Source organism: Ailuropoda melanoleuca, chromosome 10, assembly GCF_002007445.2.
Source record: "Ailuropoda melanoleuca isolate Jingjing chromosome 10, ASM200744v2, whole genome shotgun sequence".
NCBI lineage: Eukaryota > Metazoa > Chordata > Mammalia > Carnivora > Ursidae > Ailuropoda > Ailuropoda melanoleuca.
This window is the reverse complement of record NC_048227.1, coordinates 21959862-21981830: the sequence shown is the minus strand read 5'-3', so window position 1 is coordinate 21981830 and position 21969 is coordinate 21959862. Positions and strand designations below refer to the sequence as shown.

Sequence of the window (21969 nt, the reverse complement as noted above, 5' to 3'; positions counted from 1 at the left end):
TAACACCAATGACAGCACCTGGTTCATAGAAGGGCTCAGAAACACCCACTGGGGGAAGGAAGAAATGCCAGCCTCCAGGAGAGGTGATCAAGGCCAAATGGGCTCAGAGCCTCCAGTCAGTTTTCTCTACCTTCTGGCTCCCAGAAAGCACCCCCAACACTGAATGCTTGCCGTGAATGACTTCAGCTCCACCACCAAGACCACCCCCAAATCCTGAGCTTGGCACTGTGTAAGTGAAACAGGTGTCACCAGGTATGAGCAAGGGGGCATAGGCCTTTTTGTGGTCAGACTCCTGTGATGGTGAGGAAATTCTATATTTAAAACCTGTACTTACTGCTCCTGTTTCTGGCCTCTGGACTAGACAGGATAAACCCATTCCCTCCTCCATCAGCCAACAAATGTTTGTTGAGGACCCGCCAGACGGATAGCAAGGCAGAACTCATGGCAAGATACCGAAAATGCAAGTGTGGAAATAAACGAAGAGTACCCAAATGAGAACAGAGGCAATTTATTCAGTTTGCTTCCAACAAGCAAGTCAGCCACCTTCGCTTGAGTTTGGTAGAGACTCAAAGGCAGGGGATCAGGAATGCTTTACGGTGACAAAGGGGAAATCTTCACGTGTGCCCACAAGGGCAGTGTTGGTGTGAGGAAGCTGGAGCTGGGCTAACTAGAAGGCAGTCATCTCATATGATTGGTTCTGAGGGCATATTTGGCCTTCTCTGGTGGGTCCTGAGCTGGATAACAAATAGGAAAGCCAGCTGTCATTGACCAAGTCTGGACCCTTCTGGGCCAGTTGCTACAGTTGTGGGTTGGTTTCGTGGACTGGTTGCTACTGAGGTCATGGGTCGGAGTTCTATGGTCCTATATGGTCTGGCCACTGAATATTCAGTGTCGCACAAGGCAGGATGTGGTGAGTGACCTTTGACTTGTCTAGCCACATATTGGGGATAAGGTGAGGGACGAGAATGGGCAACTGGCCCAGGATGCAGGCCTCTCATTCCTCAGTTCCCTCAGCACGGTGAGTTCTTGAAGTGCATTCTGGGAGGACCCGTCGGAGTTGGCAGCCCTCGGGGATCTATGTGGAGGGGACCTAGGGCGTCCTCAGCCTTGCCCTCTCTTTCCCCAGTTTTCTGTTTGACTCTGGCTCTGTCTCGCAGAGGCTGCAGGGACACGAGACCCAACCCTCGCCTTGGGAGAACTCAGAAGACTGGCTTTCAACACGCAGTTTACAGTTTGAGAGGCTCACCTTGGCTGACCTGCTTAGCCAGGGCACCGCCGTGCTGTGAGTCTGGCGCTAGTCCCTTCACCCCCAAGCCTGCAAGCCTGGCAACACCCCTCTCCCCGGCCCCAGAGACCCCTTCATAAGACTTTGCTTCTTCAGGGAGGAGGGCAGCAATATCATGAGGAAAGTTCACTTCTCCACCCAGTTCATCCACCAATTTGAATCCAAGCTTTCTGAGTAAGTATGAGAGCTCAAGAGTTTCCTCATTTCAGCAGCCTGAGAGTAACTTTGTTCAGGGACGTGGGGTGGGGGAGGGGGTTAGTCAGTAAGCATCCAACTCTTGATTTCAGTTCTGGTCGTGATCTCAGGGTCATGAGATCGAGCCCCATGTCAGCTCTGTGCTTGGCGTGGAGTCTGCTTGAGATTCTCTCTCTCTCCTTCTCCCTCTGCCTCTCCCCCCCCCACTCACTCACTCACTCTCTCTCTAAAATAAATAAATAGGGGTGCCTGGGTGGCACAGCGGTTCAGCGTCTGCCTTCGGTTCAGGGTGTGATCCCGGCGTTACGGGATCGAGCCCCACATTAGGCTCCTCTGCTATGAGCCTGCTTCTTCCTCTCCCACTCCCCCTGCTTGTGTTCCCTCTCTCGCTGGCTGTCTCTATTTCTGTCAAATAAATAAATAAAATCTTTAAAAAAAAATAAAATTAAATAAATCTTAAAAAAAAAAACAACTTTGTTCAGACAACAATCATTAAGTTCTTGGTCAAGTCCCTCCCACCTCTGGTCCTAATGGCCTCTTTCCTCAAATAAAATGATTGGATCATACCAGTTTTTCTCAGCCTTGTAAAATCCGTGGGCCCTCTGGGTGAGCACATAAAACCTTACACCTTTATCTGAGGTGTAATAGTTAAGTGACTACTTTCAATGACAGATTGGTTGAGTTTATACTTTTGCAAATGTATGTCAAAAATATTCAGGCTACCCACTCCCAAACCAGATTTTCCGAGCACATACATACATTCCATCCCCCATGTAGCAATCTATAATCCATAATCACTGTTTTGCCTGAGGTTTCTTAAAAGGCTATAATAATAATTAATACCTGTCATTTATTAAAGTATCAGGAATTCTGCTAAGGTCTGCATGCATTATCTTGTTTAATCCTCACAACAACCGGAAATATAATATCCCTCTCAAGCCAAATATCCAAACTTCCGTTGATAACTGACCAATTTGCCAGATTTATCAAAACATTTTAACTGGAACTTTTATAGCAATTTTTATCAGGTAGGAAGGTTTAAACAGGTTTTTAAAGTTGGTAATATTAGGCAATATTTCGGTTGATTGGTTTTAATTGTGAATCAAGCATGTTAAGGAATGATCAAGTCCATTCAGTTAATTCAAATTGACTTTCAGGGAATTGGCTTTCAGCAAACTGACTTTTGGCAAGTTGACTTGGGTAGAGTCCTGGTATTATCTTCATGTTGGAGGTTCAGAGATGTTACCACACCTGTCAAAGGTCACACAGCTAAGTATTGGGAAAGCTGGATCTCAAAGACTAGCATGTCTCATTACAGAGCTCATACTCTTAGCTCTAGTCATACTCATGTATGCCTTGAAACTCTACCCACCATCCACCGCCCTCTGATTTCACTTCCAAAGGTGGTTTTTTTTTTTTTTTTTACATCCAAAGGTCTTGCTTGCCCTTTTGTAGGCTCCCAAATTCCACTTGCCCTCAATGAGGGCAATTCAGTTAAATTCAAGTGATGAGTCCTGAACGTGAGCACCTGTTACATGCTGTCTCCATCGTCATTGGAATGGTTTGCAAGAAGGCAAGTTCAAGATGTTCCCCTGACTACTTTTTGGAAACTGAGGGGGTTTTTTTTCTTTCTTTCCTTTTTTTTTTTTTTTTTTTTTTTTTTTTTTTTGTCAGTCCACTGAGAACCTACTGCTGAACTGCCTCCATCGGGCATTTATGGTCATCTCCAGGTGACTAGCAAGCCTCAGCTGAGGAGACACGGATTTGAGAAGAGCAAGACATTTACCCCCAAATCCCATCCACACCTTCTTCCCGTGCATAAAAGTGACTGTCGCTCAGTGGTGAAGCTGACCTTGGCTGATGAGTCCTTCTGGTGTTTTGGCAGGGCTATCGAACTCTATCAACAAAGAATCCGGTGGCTCACAGAAAACAGCAGGAAGGTAAGAGACATGGATTTAATTCTCTGCCCCCTTTTACTCATTCCAGTCTGTATTTGCTATAGTTCTCTCAGTTGCAAATGACAGACCTCCAACTTAAACTGGTTTAAGCTAAAAAAAGGAAATTCTCGACCTACATAAATGAAAAACCCAAACACAGCTGAAGCCATGGGCTCAAATGATGTCATCTCTTTGTCTCTGGGCTCTGCTTTCTTCTCAGTTGGTTTTATTCTTTTTTTTTTTTTAAGATTTATTTATCTTAGAGAGAGAGAGAGAGAGCACATGAGCGGGAGGGGCAGGGGAGAGGGACAGAGAATCTCAAGCAGACTCCACGCTGACTGCTGACCGTGGAGCAGGAAACAGGGTGGGGCTCGATCTCATGACCCTGAGATCATGGTCTGAGCCAAAACCAAGAGTCAGACGCTTAACTGACTGAGCTACCCACGCACCCCACCATACCCTTTTCTGATGAAGCTACAGAGGAGACATGAAACCAGCTCAGACTAGATCCCAGGGAGGCAATCACTCATAAACCAATTCGTGGGTCCTCTGGGTGCTGATGCAGCCTGGGGTGATGGACAGGCCATCCCTGGGCCCCCTTCCCAACTACTGTCAGCAAGGCCCTGGGCAAGTGTCCTCACTTCTCTGGGTGTCTCTTTCCATATTTATGGAGGAGAAAAGCAGGGCATATAAATGAGTGGCATGCTGGCAAATCTGGCCCACAGCCATGTTTTTCTTGGCCTTCGTAGTTTAAAATATTTCTCAAGTTAGTTGCCAAGATTTAGAATTCTGGTGTTTCATGTTTATGTCTGTTTTTAGCTCTCTCTTGAAAAAATGGGAATATCTGGCATCACCGGGCTCCAATTCCCTCTTATGAACTTATCCAGTTATTTTACAGGATAAATGTCTAGAATTCCAATGGCTAAGTGTAAGAGAATGAATGTTTTCAATTATAAAAGCTCTAAAGGCAGTTTCCGTAAATTTAAAAAGGAATAGAACTGGCCCAGATTTGAACTCCTTTTGGCCCCTGAGGATTGGCAACGTCCTGGGAGGCCTCAGCGTTCATTTGGGTCATGAATTCAACAAATATTGATTGGATGAGTACTATATATCAGGCACCAGTCCAGGATTGAGGATTAGAAACATGACCAATATGAAGGTCCCACCTTCATAGTGATTATAGTCCAGTGGGGGGAGGGGGTGCAGACAATGAATAATCAGCAAATCATATGTAAGGTCAAGTTAGTGATAGTGCTGTAAAGGAAAATAAAGCAGGATAAGGGAATAGAGAGTAGGATAGAATGAGGACTATTTTTTTTTTAATTTTTTAAGATTTTATTTATCTATGTGAGAGAGAGAATGAGAGTGAGAGAGAGCATGAGCCGGGGAGAGGGAGAGGGAGAAGCAGACTCCCCCACTGAGCAGGGAGCCCAATGTAGAGCTCGATCCCAGGACCCTGGGATCATGACCTGAGCCGAAGGCAGATGCTTAACTGACTGAGCCATCCATGCGTCGCAGAAGGAGTGCTACTGAAATAGAATGGTCAAGGAGGAGACATTTGCACAGACACCTAAAGGAAATGAGGGCACTCCCACGTAGAGCTCTAGGGGAGAACGTTCCAGGCAGAGGAAACAGCAAATGCCAAAGCTCTAAGACAGGAACAAGCTTGGCATGTTCTAGAAGCAGCAAGCAGGCCAGTGTAGCAAGCACAGAGTGAGCCCCCTGGAGAAGGGGAGTGGATGAGGCTAGAATCAGGAAGGGCCTCACAGAGTTCAGCAGTTATTCCACAAGTGAGGCTTTTAAGCAGGGGAGTGACATGATCTGATCTAAGTTTCAAAAAGATCATTGTGGCGGCTTCATAAATTGACTGTAGAGAACAAAGGCCAGGTAAGAATGCTGGTGACTTAGGCTCAAGAGCTAGGGGGGATGAACTGAGAAATGGTGGACTCGGTGTGGCTTGAAGGCACAGCCCGCAAGAACTGCCAACAGATTGCATGGGTTTGGGGCCAACGTGCCCAGGTGCCTGTTGAATGACATTCACAAGAGGACCAGGTGTGAGGAGGAAAATCGAGAAGTCTTGGCTTCACCATATGAAGTCTGAGAGGCTTACGTCTGGGCAGAGACAAGGAGCAGTTGAATGCATATGTTTGGAGCTGCCAGAGAGCTCTGCCTGCAGATAGATCTTGAATTATCATCTGTGCAAATAGTATGCAAATCCCCGGGACACATGAGATCATTTAGGGAGCAAGTGAAGAACAGGGGTTCTTAATGGCCAGGGGCGGGGGAGGGGAGAACAGAGCACAATTTTGCCCCCCAGGGAACATTTGGCGATGTCTGCAGATATGTTTGGTTGTCAAGGCTGAGAGGGGAGGTCGCCAGGGAAGCTGCCAAAGGTACTACAGTGCACTGTCAGCTCCCCACAGCTCAAAATGTCAGTAGTTCAGGGGCTGACAAACTGGGGTGTAGAAAAGGAAGGGAAAGGAAGAGGGAGCCCTAGTCCTGTACTTCTCAAACATTTATGGCAGCCAAATCCCTTTTGGTGGTGGGGGCGGTGGGGAGAGGAATTTTGTTAAAAATGCATACTCTAATTAGGCAGATCTGGGGTGGGACTTGAGATTTTGCATCTAACAAATTCCCAGAACGTTCCAGGATGCAGACTTGGGAGAAGGTGGGGGAGAGTAAGCAGGACTGGCCAGCAAGTGGACCAAAAAAGCAGGAAAACGTGATGTCCTGAAAGACAAGTGTATTTATGAAGCACTTCAACTTGTGACATCCTTGACACAGCCAAATGGTGTCCTATACTGCTCGGAATTAGTGAAACTTGAGAACTTACATGTGACCATTGGGTTTGGCAAGAGTGAGGCCATCGATCACCTTGACAAGTGTGGCTCCAGGGGAGTGGGGAGGTGAGAGCCTTACTCTGAGGCGGTGGCAGAGAAATGAGGGGTAAGCTAACATGGGAAGTAGAGAAATGAGGTGGGGTAGCAAGAGGGAGAGGTGGGATCCTGAAAGGTTTATTTCCTTTTTCAGATGGGCAATACTATTTTGTAATTTGTGTGGTGATGGAAATGGTACAATAGATAAGGATGAACTGGGGATCCAGGAGAAGAGATGTTTACAGTAGCAAAGTCCCTATTTGGCAAGAGAAGAGCGGGTAACGGGAGTCAAAGGGTTGGGCTTAGAGCTTTGGTAGTTGCTATAGATACATTATAAAGGGGGGAACAGGTCAAGTGTGTGGGCAAAGGGGCAGGCAGCTTGGTCGATTCTGTGTGGAAAGATTAAAAAAAAAAAAAAGACTCTGACTTGTTTCTCTGTTCCCAGTGAAATCGGAGGCAAAATCACAAAGGGAATGTTGAGGTGTGAGAGATGTAAAATAGCCCTCTGTAAGAGTAGAGAGATGAATTGGACAGGAAAATTGGGCATGCAGTAAAGTGGGATTTAAGGCAAAAAGCATCAAATGGAACCCACTGCCCCTAGAGAACCATCCGTCTCGTACGAATGAAAATCCCAGGTCACGATGCAGCGGTAACAGGATGAACAGTCCTCAGCAGAGCCAACCCGCATGGGCCTAGAGAACGTGCTAGCTGTTAGACACAGAATTAGAAACTCACAGAAATACCACGGCAGTCGGCGAGCTTGGCACATCTGCCTTTGATTGGTAGAGTCAGTGGAAAACAAATAAGGCTACAGAAAAATGGAATAAAACCAGCTGATGTAATTAGCCAATTTCATATCTTACAAAGGATGCTTTTCTGTGGTCTCCAAATTTTCCTTAATGGACGTAGCTTACTTTATAAGGGTGGACTGTAAATATTAAGGAAAAAAAAAAAAACTTGTGAAGAATAGGATTTAGAAGCAGATAAAGCCCAGAACTAAAGTCAGGACATCGGGTTCTGCTTTTTCCTCCATAAAATGGGCCTGCCTTCTGCTGCTTTTTTGAGGACGGGGGTGTGTTCCAACGTCCACATCTTGCGGAACTACCGGGTGAGAGGGTTTAGGGAAGCAGAGAGCTGTGCTGGTTTTTTCCGTATGCCCTCTTTGGTTTTAGGCATTTGGCCACATCAAGGGAGCCAGAGTCGGCCTTGTCATTGATGTGTCAGCCGTGAGCAGTGGCTCTCAGAAAGAGGAGTTCCAAACTGACTTCCTGGTAAGTCTCTCTGGCACAGAGAAGTACCTGGAACCACCCCAAACACCCCCTCCCCTTTGTGAGCGTGGCCAACTGGCTTTGTTTCTATCAACTGCAAAGTGGGGTGTTTTGCAAAGAACCGTTCACACTCAATTAGCACCTACCGTTAAGGAAATATGTCAAGTTCATTTTCAGTTCCTGTGTGAACTTCTAGTATTCTCACCACAGCAGTCCCTACTAACTAGACTTTGCCGCAAGAGCCCCCAATTCACTGGAAAGAGGATGTGAAAACTGTGATTGTTTGGACTGACTCCAGCATAGCATGGCACGGGTCTCCTAGCCTTTTCTGGACCCAAGGGCTATCTTGTTTTCTTTGGCATGTCCGGCATGTCCGATACAAAGAAGCTTAAAACTCTTAAAACTCTGAAGCCAGATGACGGGGCTCTACCGCTTCTGGGCTGTGACCCTGCTACCTAATCTCTCTGTGCCTTAGTTTCCTCATCTGTAAAATGCGATGTCTACAGCGGCCACCTGCCAGGGCTGCCATAGGATGAAAGGAGTTCGTGCAAGTTAAGTGCTCAGAAACAAACAAACAACAACAACAAAAAAACCCTCTGTATGTAGCCTCTGGTCACTAATGTAGGGGGACTCTTTTCTTATGGGAACCCCTAGAACTTTGGAGGCAATCGTTCAAGCACTCTTCATAGGGTTCAACATGGGCTAGTCATCCAGAATTGTCTCCCGTTCCTGGTCTCAGCAGATGTCAGAAAACTGTGTCATGACATCCTCAGGGCTGAGTTTCTAAAGATCCCCTGGGTGGGCTGGTCTATTACTAGCCAGGGCAACATGTGTGTTGGCGGCGGACAGATGAAATTCTACCGAGCGAGGAAGAAGAGGGAGGGGCTATCTTACCATTGGATGTTCAGCGGTTACAGCTTGAGAGCATCAAATAGGCTGGCGTCGTGCTCATTGCTGCACCCCTACCTCCTGTGCTTTGGAGAGAAACCACTGCCCCCAACCTCTCTCCCCCTCCCTGGATGCCGCAGTGAGGGGTCCAACCACAGCACAGGCTGAGATGGGTAGCTAAGAGGCTCAACCGCCTCCCCCCAAGTCCATGACCCAAGTGTGCGGCAGCCCCAAGGAGCTGCTCCAGAAGAAGACGTCAGTCTGCAGTCACTGGGACTGCGTGAGGGCACGACCTCCCAGGGTGCTCTGCCAATCTCCAGGCTGAGGCCCGTGCCCTGGCCCCGCCACACACACATGCACACGCACACGCACACACACACACACAAGGGCTGGGATGGGTCACCAGGGCACTCATCCCACACCCCCATGTGACTCAGTGGGCAGGAAGCGAATGTCAGCTTGGGGCCCCTAAGCAGCCCCGTCCCAGCACGGCGGACACCCCAGTCCAGAGGCGCGGGCCCCAGCGTGAGGAGTGAAGCCAGGCTCCACGTGGCCGGCTGCTCCGGGAGCCAGTTTATCCCTTTGTCTGCCAGAGCCTCATTGAGGAGCAGCTGAGCCACAAGGAGAAGCTGTATGTCCTGTCCTTTGGCTCCACCACCAGCGCCCTCTGGCCAGACCTGGCGGAAGTCAGCTCCTCCACGTGAGTGACCCCCCGGCCTCAGCCAGGGTGTCTGCTTGTTCCTTGTCCTCCCGACATGGTGGTGTCTTTCTTTGAATACAGTGCAAACCCGAGACCCGAGCAGGTGAGTGCGTGCAAAGAGACAACTCACAAACACAGGAAACACAGGGATCCGTAACGGCAAAGCAGCCACCCTTGTGAGCAACCCACAAAATGAAAAGACAAGACAACCCCAAGGAGCCATTTTTCTCCAGCAAAGTAGCAAAGATAGTTTTGTTATTTTGAAAATGATACATGTTTAAAAATTCACACAGTAGGAAAGGACAAATAATAGCAGAGTCTCTCACCTCCCAATAACTGTTTCTTCTACCTACTTCCACAGTCTGTTGCGTGCATGCATCAGTATGTTTTCCCTCTTTTACTGAAACATAAGCAGGGATGCGTTACACTGTCTTGCACTTGGTCTTTGCACTTGATTTGAATGTCAGTCTCTCTCAGTACACCCAGATCTACCTCGTTCTTTTTTAATGGCTGCTTATTATTCCACTGCATAAATGTACTATGATTTAACTAGTCCTCTATTTGGAAGCTTCTAGTTTGTGGGGTTTTTGGGGGAGTTATGGGGGGAGCAGGGAGAAGATGGGTAAGAATTTCTACTTATGCCAGTAAGTAAAAATTTCTTTTCCATGAAGAGAATATTCTTGATCGCCTACCAGGTGTGAGGTGCCATGCTAAGCACTTTTCACGCACTATCTTATTTAATACTTATGGCCAACACATGCAATAAGATTCTTGTCCCCGTTTTGCCTATGAAAAAACGGGGACTCAGGTTAGGGTGCTTGCCCGGAGTGGAAGAGCCAGGATTGGCTACCAAAGCCCAGAGCAGATTCCAGGAAAAACCACCTGTATGCATTTCTGGGATAGAGGTCCCTTTGCCCAGCTCTAGCTGTAAAGATGAACCCCTCTGGCTAGAGAAGGGCCCAGTTCCAACAGCGCTGGCTCTCCATCCAGCTCTGACAGTTACTGGGTGGCCTGGGCCAGTCCTCGAACTCTCTTTAGTAGAGTGAATCCAGGGATACCTACCCCTCACTCAACTCCTGTGACCAGGAGGTGAGGGATACGCATCTGGCAGGTGGCAGGTACTCAGCGAAGGAGAGCAGTTTTTTTCCTGTTGTTTCCGCTCCAGTTAGACCCCTGATCTCCGGGATGTCCGACCTAGAAGTCACCATGAGCTCATAGGCTAGAGCTTCTCACTGCAGTCATTCCTGGTGGCCACTTGTGATTTTGGTCATACCTCTGCCACATATTACTATTTTGTTTTTTTTTAAGATTTATTTATTTTAGAGAGAGAGAGTGAGCGTGAGTGGCGGAGGGGAGGGGAGCACAGAGGGAGAGGAAGAATCCTCAAGCAGACTCCCTGCTGAGCGCGGAGCCCGACGTGGGGCTCCATCCCAGGACCCCAAGATCATGACCCAAGCTGAAATCAAGAGTTAGCCGCTCAATGGACTGAGCCACCCGGGCGCCCCCACATGTGCTATTTTAGAACATCAACTCTGCATGTATTATTGAAGGAAACTCTCAGAACCATAACAAGCAGCCCATATCGCTTGCCATAATTAGAATGCAACCATCACAATAAATACAATGAAAGCAAATAGAACAATGATATCGAATTCCAACTTGAAACCTATTGGCCTGGAGAAGGCAATAGGCCTGGGATCTGTGCTCCCTTTGTGTAGAAGGGAGACTGAAAGGTTATCATAACGAAAGACTGACTGACAATGAGCTGAGATTTTTTGTTTTTATTTTTATTTTTGTTTTATTTTATTTTATTTCATTTTTATTTTTATTTTGTCGGTCAGACGTAAAGAGAAATGGAAAGAGCAGAATTCTCTCACTGGTACCGTGTGAGGTATTTAACCAAGAAAGCACTGCATGAGGTCACTTTCCCTCTTAGGGCTGGGGTGTATCCCAGTACACTTGAGATGCAGCCACGCAGCCAACGTGCCTCCTCTCAGAGCCCTCTCGGGGTCAGGGATTAACTCTGCATTTGGGGGAGTGTGTGGTGGCTTGGGGCAAAGAGAAGGAGCTTAGCCCAGAACCTCTGAGAGCAGAGTCTCTGGAGTCCGGCCTGGTTTGAAATCCCAGAGCTGCCAGTTGCTTACAGTATCACCTTGAGCAAGTCCTAACTCCATCTTCTCATCTATAAAATTGGAAAAAAGGTATTCCCCTCAAGAATTATTGTTAGTCTTGGGCGCCTGGGTGGCTCAGTTGGTTGAGCATCTGCCTTTGGCTCAGGTCATGATCCCAGGGTCCTGGGTTCGAGCCCCATGTTGGGCTCCCTGCTTAGCAGGGAGTCTGCTTCTCCTCCCTCTCTCTTCTCCCCTCTGCTCATTCTGCCTCTCTTTTTCTCTCTCTCTCAAATAACTAAATAAAATCTTAAAAAAAAAAAAAAAAGAATTAATGTTAGTCTGAAACGAGCTCATGTTTGCCCTGGGCCTGGCACCTCGGAAAAGCATGTGGTTAGGTGTTTGTTTTCTCCCCAGCCTCCAGGAACTCAAGCTCTGGGTAAAGAGTCTGCAACCTGAAGGAGGCAGTAATTTGCTACAAGCCCTGAGGAAGATCTTCACCCTGAAGGGACTGAATTCTCTGGTGACCATCATGGGAAGCTGGTAGGTCTCCTTTCCTACATGGGTAACAGACCACACAAAGGGGGATGGAGGCCAAAGACCAGCACGCATGACTCTTCACACACTCTTGAGAGAAGGATTTCGTTCACAGGCTGTCCACCCACAGGTGTTGGGCAGGGCAGTGAGGGTGGGCCAGGCCTGCAGTCCACTCTACCTTGCATCTTCCACAGGTGACTTGGGACACAGGTGGTCACTTAGATTTGGTAGATGTTCCCATTTTATCCGGATTGTCCTCAAAGTGATTTGACCTGGGGCACCCCCTTTCCTTCTTCTGTCTTCTCCCCAGCCCAGATCAGCCTTCTGAAATTCTGTCCAACTACATCCAACAGTCCACCATGGGAAGGGGCCTCATCACCCACATCATCACCTACAAATGCAACAATCAGGTACCCCTTGTAAGTACCTGGGATTCTCCAATGTTTCCCTTGGATTGGCCACAGTGATCTAAGTGGGCCATCTTGAAGGCTCCGTGCATGGACATTCCGCGCCCCCCCCCCAAGCTGTGGACCAGAACATGACTCTCCTTGTACCTACTTCTTCCTTTGGGCAGTTGGGAGGTTCAGTCAAGGAGAAGGTTTGTGGGAGTACTGGCATTGCCCCAGAGAGAATGCTGACCCTGTCACCATCCCCACAGGCTGTCCTAAAGAACCTTGCAGAAGCTGTTGGGGGTCACTACCACTGCTACAGCCCAGAAACGGAGGTAAGCCCTTCTGCCAACATGCTTCCCCCCTCCTCCTTCCCTGCCTGCTCCAAGGCTGCCTCTCCCTCCCTGCCTGCCTCCAAGGCTGTGCCTGGGGGACCTGGGTCAGGATAGACCATGCTATGCACTTGCTTCCCCTCCCCGCCGCCATGTTCAATGGGTTTGCACAAGTATAATCAGGTTAAGATGAATATGGGAAGAACAGGGACAGGATGAAGTCACAGAAAATCCTTTGCTCAGCGTGCATGATGAGTGGATTGCACACCGGTGAGCCTAGAGGCCTTTTAAAGACTAGCTGGTAGAATCCTGAATCTCTATCCAGTTGTCATCAACACGGGCTCCACCCCCACCTCTGCTCCCACCAAAGCGGAGTCTGTAACAGTTGCCCCAGGTCTTTCTCCAAGATACATCCCTGTTACTGCAGGGGACCCACAGCAATCAATTCTGAATGAACGATCAATTCTGTACCCATCCACCCATTAGTGTCCTTGTCCCAGTTAACAATAGCGTTGTACACCCTGCGTCCACGATGGAGGTAACAGTTAGCAAATGTGTGTGCGGAGCCACTGGCAGACAGAATCCAACCATGTGTTCCGCTTGCAGGCCGTGTCTTGCCTGTAACCATAAATAGCCTTAAGCCAGTGACTATCCACATCTCACAGTGTTCAAGTGTCACAGAGTCTAGCATTTCACACCAAGGGGCCAAGGTCAGACAACGTTTTCCTTGGTTTATACCCCTTCCGGTTACATCATTTCCCAGACTCTGTTTGTTGAGGCCACAGATTACAGGGGCTAGGAAGGTATGGTAAATGAACAAAACTGGCTGATTTAAGAAATCTTTTCTTTTAGGGGCGCCTGGGCTGGCTCAGTCAGTTAAGTGTCCGACTCTTGGTTTTGGCTCAGGTCATGATCACAGGGTCACGGGATCCAGCCTGGCGTTGGGCTCCCTGCTCAGTTCCGAGTCTGCTTCCCCTCTCCCTTTCCATCTGCCCCTCCCTTGCTCACACATGCTCTTGCTCTTGCACTCCAAAATAAACCATCAAAAAGAAGAAATCTTTTATCTAAAAACCTGTGGCCCTCTTGGCTTCTCTATTGTTTTTCTTGGTAGAGGTATGAGTACAACAAATTTCATTGTCTTATTTTATTTATCTTTTTTAAAGATTTTATTTATTTATTTGACTGAGAGAGAGAGAGAGAGCACACAAGCAGGGGGAGTGGCAGGCAGAGGGAGAGGGAGAAGCAGGCTCCCCACTGAGCAGAGAGCCCAATGCAGGGCTTGATCCCAGGACCTTGGGATCATGACCTGAGCTGAAGGCAGAGGCTTAAACAACCGAGCCACCCAGGCGGCCCTCATTGTCTTATTTTAATATAAGCAAAAAACCAGAAAACAGTGGAAGGATGACAAAAAAACTTAAGCTGACTCAGAGGGGTGGGGGGCAGCAGAGAGTGGGTGGGGCTGTGCAAGACTAGGTGGCTCTCGCCCCATCTGGAGAGACACCTCTGCACAGCCCCTGGCCCATCCCCATTGTTGCTCTGGAGGAGCGTGACCCCCATACTGCTAGGTTTCCAATAGTTCAGGAGCCAGAAATCTGGATCTGTGTGTATGTGTGACTTCTTTAACATTTTTTAAAAATGGAGGTGAAATTCACATAACATATAGTTACCCACTTTATTATTTTTTTTAAAGATTTTATTTATTTATTTGACAGAGAGAGAAACAGCCAGCGAGAGAGGGAACACAAGCAGGGGGAGTGGGAGAGGAAGAAGCAGGCTTCCAGCAGAGCAGGGAGCCCGATGCGGAGCTCGATCCCAGAATCCTGGGAGCCGAAGGCAGACGCTTAATGACTGAGCCACCCAGGTGCCCCAGTTACCCACTTTAAAGTGAACGATTAGCAGCACTTCGTACATTCGCCATGTTGTGCAACCACCACCTTTATCCAGTTCCAAAATGTTTTCATCCTCTCCAAAAGAAAATTCTGTACCCATTAAGCCGTGACTCCTCCTGTCCCCTCCCCCACAGCCTCTGGAAAACACCAACCTGCTTCCTGTCTCGATGGATTCACCTATTCTGGATATTTCATATAAATGGAATCATACACCTTTTGTGTCTGTCTTCTTTCCGTTAGCATCATGTTTTCAAGGTTCCTCTATGTTGTGGCCTGTCTCAGAGCTTCATTCTTTTTTATGGTTGATCCATTGTCTAGACCTACAACCTTCTCTGTGTCCATTCATCTGTTGATGAATTGGGTTATCTTCACCCTTCACTGTTGTGAACTGCTATGAACATTGGCGTGCAAGTACCTGAGTCCCCATTTTCAGTTATTTTGGGGTATCTACCTACAAGGGGAACTGCTGGGTTATGTGGTAATTCTGTGTCTAAGTCTTTAAGGAACGGCCAGTCTGTTTCCCGCCAACACTGTGCAAGTGTTGCAGTTCTCCCCATCCTCACCTTGTTACCGTCCTTTTAAAATTACGTCCATAGCCAGCCCAATGGGTGTAAAGTATTTCTTCGTATCTTTAAGGTTAGAAAACCCTTCAGTTATTGAATAACACTATAGGTCAATACTGTAGAAGTGGAACCCAGCAGTTTTGCAGGCTCTATCCGGCACATGGATCCTAGTTGATAAAATCTGGCTTAACCAATCCGCACTCAGCTTTAGGAAATGACGCGGCTGCTTGTCTTTCCTGCTTTGGCCATGGCTAGTAGCCAAGTGACCTCTAATGGCTGATTGCTCCTACTACCCCCAGGTCTACAGCAGCTGGGACATGGACCAGCTGCTGGCAGAAATCCAGAAAGCCCAGAGCCTCCTGGGCCACCTCCAAGCCTTGCTCCACAAGACCCCCTGTGAGGAGCTAACCAGCACGATGAAGGAGGTAGGTGGTATAGGGGAAGATTCTGGAGCTGGCCTCACTCCATCCTCCTTTCTCTGAGAGCATGGCTGCCAAGGTCCCCATGTGCTGACAGAGAAACAAGGCAAAGCCCAGCCCTTTGCTGTACCCCACAGCTCTGAGCTGGGTGAGCCTTCCACTGTGCTAGAAGGATCCTGATGGATTTTCTAACTGAAAAATTTATTTCAGAGAAAAATTTATTTCAGAGCAGGCTCCTATCACCCCACCCATCTCCCACTGTCTCCTCCCTGCCCCCCAATTTGGAGAAGGTCGAACACCTCAGTCACACAGTGGGCCGTCTTGAAGATGGTCTTTGCCACCCAGCGCTTCATTTGTGGCAAACATCCCTGAGTGGTGACTTGATTAATGTAACATCAGCAAAAAAACTCCTTCAGCTCATGCACGCAGACAATAAGAGCTCTGAGCTGTTTAGAATGCGCAGGAAACTGAACTGTGGACAGAAGGCCCTGAAAATGCATTTATAGCTTCACCAAATGAAGACGTGGGTGTGACGTACAAGACGTCTTGGTCTGGCTGGACGCAGTGGAAGAGACACGGCTAGAAAGTGGAATCTTACGATTCCGTTCCAGCTCTTCGACCGAGTATCTGTAAATCATAGCAACTGTTAGTATTATAATTAGAATAGTTCTCGTTTACTGAGTGCTAATTCTAAGATAGGCACAATGCTTAATTCTTTAAATGTCTTATTTTAGCACAACAACAACAGTCTGCTGTATTATTACCCCCATTTTACTGATGAGGAATCTGAAGTCAGAAAGCTAAATAATTTGCCTCAGATCCCAGCGATAGAGACAGGTGAAGTTTGAATTGAACTCAGGTCTGTCTGATGTCAAAACTTCAGCCAGGAGTTTCCCACAATGCAATGCATGTATTAATCATGGTTTGCAAGACAATTACAAAATGGCACATAGATTAATTTTTTTTAAGTTGTGTATTTAAAACTAGCTCATTATGGTAGTAATACATCTTCTTTCTAAAATTATTTGAGTACAAAAAAGGGAGTCAATTTTTAAAGTTAAATCAAATTAACAATTAATAAGCTTTAATGTTACACATTTGGTTTATTTTTTTAAATATTTTATTTATTTATTTATTTATTTATTTTAAAAGATTTATTTACTTATGTGAGAGAGAGCGTGTGTGTGTGAGGCGGGAAGGACAAAAGGAGAGGGAAAGGATTTTAAGCAGTCTCCACACCCAGCACAGAGCCCAACACGGGGCTCAGTCTCTTGACCCTGAAATCATGAGCTGAGCCAAAATTAAGAGTTGGATGCTTAACTGACTGAGCCACCCAGGCACCTCTAAAGATTTTTTTTTTTTACTTAATCTCTACACCTCTCTCACGTGTTCTACCAACTGAGCCAGCCAGACGCCCCCACATTTGATTTTTTTTTTTTTTTAATTCTAGGTGTGCCTGGTGGCTCAGTCAGTGGAGCATGCAACTTTTGATCTTGGAGTTTTGAGTTCAAGCCCCGTGTTAGGTGTAGAGACTACTTAGAAATAAAATCTTGAGGGGCATTTGGGTGGCTCAGTCAGTTGAGTGTCTGGCTCTTGATCTCGGTTCAGGTTATGATCTCGGGGTCATGGGATCGGGCCCTGCATTGGGCTCCATGCTCAGCACAGAGTCTGCTTCTCCCTCTCCCTCTGCTCCTCCTCCCATTCTCTCTCTCTCTCTCTCTCTCTCTCGCTCTCATAAATAAATAAAATCTTTGCGAACAAAAAGTAAAATCTTTTTAAAAATTCCAAATAACAGTACAGTGGTACTCAGATACAGGAAAACTCATGAAGGCAGTGCTCAAATGTCTAAAGTTTGGGAATTGCTGTTCTGTGTCTTATTTATACATGAGGTCTGACAACATCTCAGAACCCCAGGCTTTCAGTTTGTAAATGTGGGCGAGGGGAGGCTGGGCTAGACCAGAGCTCCTGCAATGATCTAGTGTAGGGAGTTACTTTTTACTTCTGTGAAGCCTTGTGTTAGGAGCTCATGGAGGGGCCACCCACCATCTCAGAGCGCAAGGTGCTGATCTTGATGGTAAGGGTGGGAAGGGGCCAGGAGGACAGACAAATCAAAGAGGAAGCAAGTTGCTGGGGGCATCTCCTCCTTACCCTGGAAATTCTAGCAGTCTCTAGAGAAGGGGATGGGGATGGTGGGTAATGTTTTCAGATGCTCCACTTAGGGGGACTGGGTGGGTTGGGGAGACTATGGACTTCTCAGATCTAAAATATGATTTTGTAATGAGGGCTTTTAAATTTAATTTAGATTTCCACAGAGATTGCAAAAGGGCCACTCACAGGTCTCTTGCCTAAACCCCCAAAGCATGAGGGTCCCCTCACAATTGAGTTCCCAAACTTGGACAAGACTTCTGCAGAATGGCTAAAGATCAATGGCCTCAAAGGTAAGTCCCCAAAGAGGGCAGAACCCAGGACTCAGGTGACTGACGAAAAGGCATAAACCCTCTGGGGCTTTGAGAGTTGTATCTCAAACCCCACTATTTATTTTTTACAGCTAAAAAGCTAAGCCTTTATCAGGTTCTGGCACCCAACGCATTCTCTCCTGTGGAGGAATTTGTGCCTATTCTCCAGAAAACAGTATCTTCAACTATCCATGAGGTAACTCAAATTCAGAATTCTCTCCAGTCCTCTGCAAGGGGTCTCCTCTGTGACCTTTCCCTTCTTAAATGTCCAGGAAATGAGAGTCATAAGTCAGAGCATGAGGAGCGGGGGTTTGAGGGCCTGGCATGGGATGCAGGCTTTCTAGAACATCCTAGAACTTTCTAAAACTCTCATCACATCTACTCTAACTGCTGTTTTGCAAAGATTTGAAACTGAATTCTGCAAGATGGGGCAAGAGGGAGCAAGTCAGGGACAAGGGAGCAAGTCACCTCCTCCCTGAAGTTTTTCCTCCATGTGCTCTGAACACACTCGCTCTCCTGTGTCCTCACTGTACCTGGTACAGACTTCTGCTCTAGCTCCTCCATTGTGTTACCGTGTGTACTTATTAGGTGTCTAAACACCCACCAGAGTAGGAGCCTTAAAAAGAACAAACCCTCTTCTCCGATCCTGTATCCCCAATATCTAGTACAAGCAAGCAGCCAGTGAATGTTTCCTTGGCTGGCTGGGTGGAAGGAAGGGAGGAAATGTGAACATGTGGAACTTTGGAGGGGAAAAATGGAAGGACCAATGGCAGAATAGAATAGAAAAGGTTGGAAGGATGGAGAAATGGAAGGAGGGCATAATAGGTGAAGAGGAAGGTCAATAGAAAGAAAGAAGAACCAGAGAGAAGAGGGATAGATCATTGTAGCAGCAGACTGATGAGTGACTAGGTGGGTGGATATGACAACTTGGTGGAGGAGTGTCCATGAAGGCCTATCTGGGTTCCCAAACCTAAGAACCCATGGCCAGTATGTTTTAAGGTCTCCGACTCTGCTACTCCAAAACCTCCAACCTTATCTTGTATCAAGACTCTGATGTTTGGAAGATCCTCCCCAGAAGGCAGCCTAGCTTGCTGTCAGACATGGTGCATTCAGGGACCACTGTCCTGAAGGCCTTCTGCTGCCATGACCAGGGAGGCATAACCTGACCCCAGATGTGCTTGAAGCCCATTTCCCTCTCACCCATATGATTTGGAGAGCCCAGTGCCCAAATTAAACTTACAGTCCCTCCCCACATGTGCTCTGTTCACCGGCCGCCCACCCTGGCCACACCTGAGTGCAGAGGGCAATGGTACAATTCGAATGGCATGATGGGACAGTGAAGAATGTTCACGTGGACCCACCCTTCCTCTATGAGTACCAGGTTAGTAATGGGTCCAGTTGGTCAGCATATGGGGTTTGGGAAGAGGGGACAGGAAGAAGGTGCCATGGAATGTGGGGACACCATTGACCAAACACCCTCTTATAAACAGACTGTGCTCTGCCTCCACGTCCCCCTGGAGCTTTCTCCACTTGCTCCCCAGGCAGGGACCTGTGAAACCAACGAAAGTCTCTAATCTTTTGGGTCAAGATCTCCTTCCTCTCCCATTCCACGCAATGAAATATGTGGACTCTTCTCTTTGTGGTCTTGTGGCAGACTCATCCAGGGTTCAGTGGAATGTTTATACTGCCTGAATACCCGTGGCCCCATCCCCAGAACCCACCTTCCCCGACAGACCCCTTAATCGGCCATCCTTTGGTCAGTCACTCACTCTCTGTGACTCACGGGTTTGCAGAAACAGCTCAGCAGAGCTCTGCGAATGTACGAGAGACGGATCGAGTGGCTCTCCTTGGCTAGCCGAAGAATCTGGGGCACCGTCTGCGAAAAAAGGTACCTTCCCTCAAGTAGCATTCTTGTCCTTTGTGAGCCCTGTGTGTGACATAGGCACTTATCCAACTCATGAATTCCCTGTTGGTAGCATCAGAAACCGTCTCTTAGATTAAGGATCAACCATCACTCAGCAGAACCCCTAGAGGAAAAAGTCACCACGACCCTCATCAATATCAATACTGTCATCATTGTGTCACTCAGGATGTTTTCAGTTAAAAAGCAACAGAAACTAAATGCCAGTTGGCTTAAACAAAACAGGGAGGTCTGGTTGAAGGTAACTGAAAATTCTAAAATAGATTTGATAGCTGTCTTCAGGCATGGCTCCAGCCAGGGGTCATGCCTGTGCATGTTAAGAATCTATCTCCATCTCTCAGCTCCATGTCCTTCCCTGTGGGCTCTGTTGTCCAGCAGGCTTTCCCTTCCAGGTAGCAGGATAGCCACCTGAAGCTCCCCACTTACCTTCTACCAGTTAGCACTCCCAGAGCTCGGGGCAGGGCCTGCCTAGGAGCTATTCACTGTGGCCTGGGAGGTAGGATGGTCTAACTGCCTAACATCAAATGGCCACCCTTCAAGCTTGAGGTGGGTCTGTTCCACCCAATTCTAATGGACTGGTAGAGACAGAGGAGTTTTCCAAAGGAAAATCAGGACGCTGTTGTGAGGGAAGGTGCTGGATGCTGAGCAGGGAGGAACAACTGGTGGCATTTATAGCATCCTTACCATTCCATCCATCCCTTATTGGATGCATTACCACTTACAAAGTGCCACACTAGTCTGTCTTTCAATTCTCAAAGCAACCCTGTGAGGAGTCCCATTATAAATAGTTCATAGTCAAATAGGCCAAGGATCAGAGAGGTTTTGTGACTTGCTTTAGTCACACAGGAAGTGGGACCTGAACCAAGGTCTTCTGACTCTAAATCCAGTGGATTTTCTTTTGCTATCCATAATTGCTGTCTCGTGCTCACTTTGGCAGCACACACGCTTAAATATATATATATATATATATATATATATAGGACCATAATTTCTGTCTCAAAAAGAGAGTGCAGGGTGGAGTTGGGAATTGATTTGAAGTACTGAAAGAAGGCCAAATGGGACTAGGGATCTTAAAACAGAGAGAAGAAACTAAAAGATACATTTCTTTCCCCAGAGGACCAGATACACTTAATTCCCCATCTCATTTGCTTAACTCGTTTCTGTTTCCCCTCCAGGGGCCCCAGCATATAACAATAGTGAATGCTAGTGCTTTAAAACAGGGAAATGTGTGAGAATCATTCTAGGCAGCCCCCGCCCCTTAAACCATCTCCACCGTCTGACTTTACTCCATGGTAAAAGCCCCTTGGGAGAGAAGTTTCCACGACCCAATTAGTCTACCCTTGTAAACTCACTCCTGTTGACCTCACACCACGGAGAAGATTTTGGCCAGCTGTGAGTTTGGCATGCAACACTCTCCTGGAAAACACTTTAAATAGTAAAACGGAACAAAATAAACATTATCTGAGAGATTCGGTTCACTTCTCAAAGCTTGTGTTTCTTTTTAGGGTGGTTATACTGCTGGATATCTCGGTGACCAATTCCATGTACATTATTCATATCCAGCACTCCCTGCGGCTTCTGCTGGAGGAACAGTTGTCCAACAAGGATTGCTTCAACATCATCGCGTAGGCTCCTAGTTCCCAGTGGGGGGCTGAGGGCGGGGGTCACCTGTGTTCCGTGCCATCGCTGGGCTGAGGTTCCTGGCAGGTAGCTTGATGACATCTCACCAGCACCCAGCATCCTAGGATGGCCATCGGTTTATCTGACTTGAATCATCTCGTTTGGGGTATTGAATAATTAAATGGTTGCCGGACAGTCCCGCTGGGGCGAAGGTGGGTGGCCCCCAAAACACACTGCTCGATCAGCCAAGATAAAGTAACTCAGCCCATTGCCCCATTTGGATTCTGAGCTGATAAACACAAAAGAGAGAAAGAAGGGCCCCCAGGCATGCCACAGTGTTAGGTCCCAATTCAGGTCTAGCAAGCGACAGTATGTCAAACATTTAAGATTTCAATTCCAAATGCTAATTATATAGATTTTTATATATAACTATATATATTTAAATTGTGTTACAATGTAATATGTATAACTTATATATATTTAAATTATTTATTTTATATACAAATAATTTGATATATATGTTTAAAATATAAATATTGTATATTGAATATATATATTTAAAATTATATATAACTGGGGCACCTGG

At 47.1% G+C, this 21969-nt stretch overlaps 1 protein-coding gene across 1 annotated transcript in view; it reads left to right on the top strand.

The window, feature by feature from the left end:
- The window catches only part of VWA3A (von Willebrand factor A domain containing 3A), a 75256-nt gene that overhangs the window by 25637 nt on the left and 27650 nt on the right, over positions 1-21969 (top strand). Inside the window, exons 6-19 of the mRNA XM_011233404.3 lie at positions 1158-1282; positions 1382-1459; positions 3366-3420; positions 7466-7564; positions 9043-9149; positions 11675-11800; positions 12105-12213; positions 12453-12518; positions 15267-15392; positions 17689-17824; positions 17935-18038; positions 19143-19223; positions 19636-19730; positions 21269-21388. Coding sequence (XP_011231706.1) covers positions 1158-1282; positions 1382-1459; positions 3366-3420; positions 7466-7564; positions 9043-9149; positions 11675-11800; positions 12105-12213; positions 12453-12518; positions 15267-15392; positions 17689-17824; positions 17935-18038; positions 19143-19223; positions 19636-19730; positions 21269-21388 — 1427 coding nt within the window. The remainder of the gene's footprint in view (positions 1-1157; positions 1283-1381; positions 1460-3365; positions 3421-7465; positions 7565-9042; positions 9150-11674; positions 11801-12104; positions 12214-12452; positions 12519-15266; positions 15393-17688; positions 17825-17934; positions 18039-19142; positions 19224-19635; positions 19731-21268; positions 21389-21969) is intronic.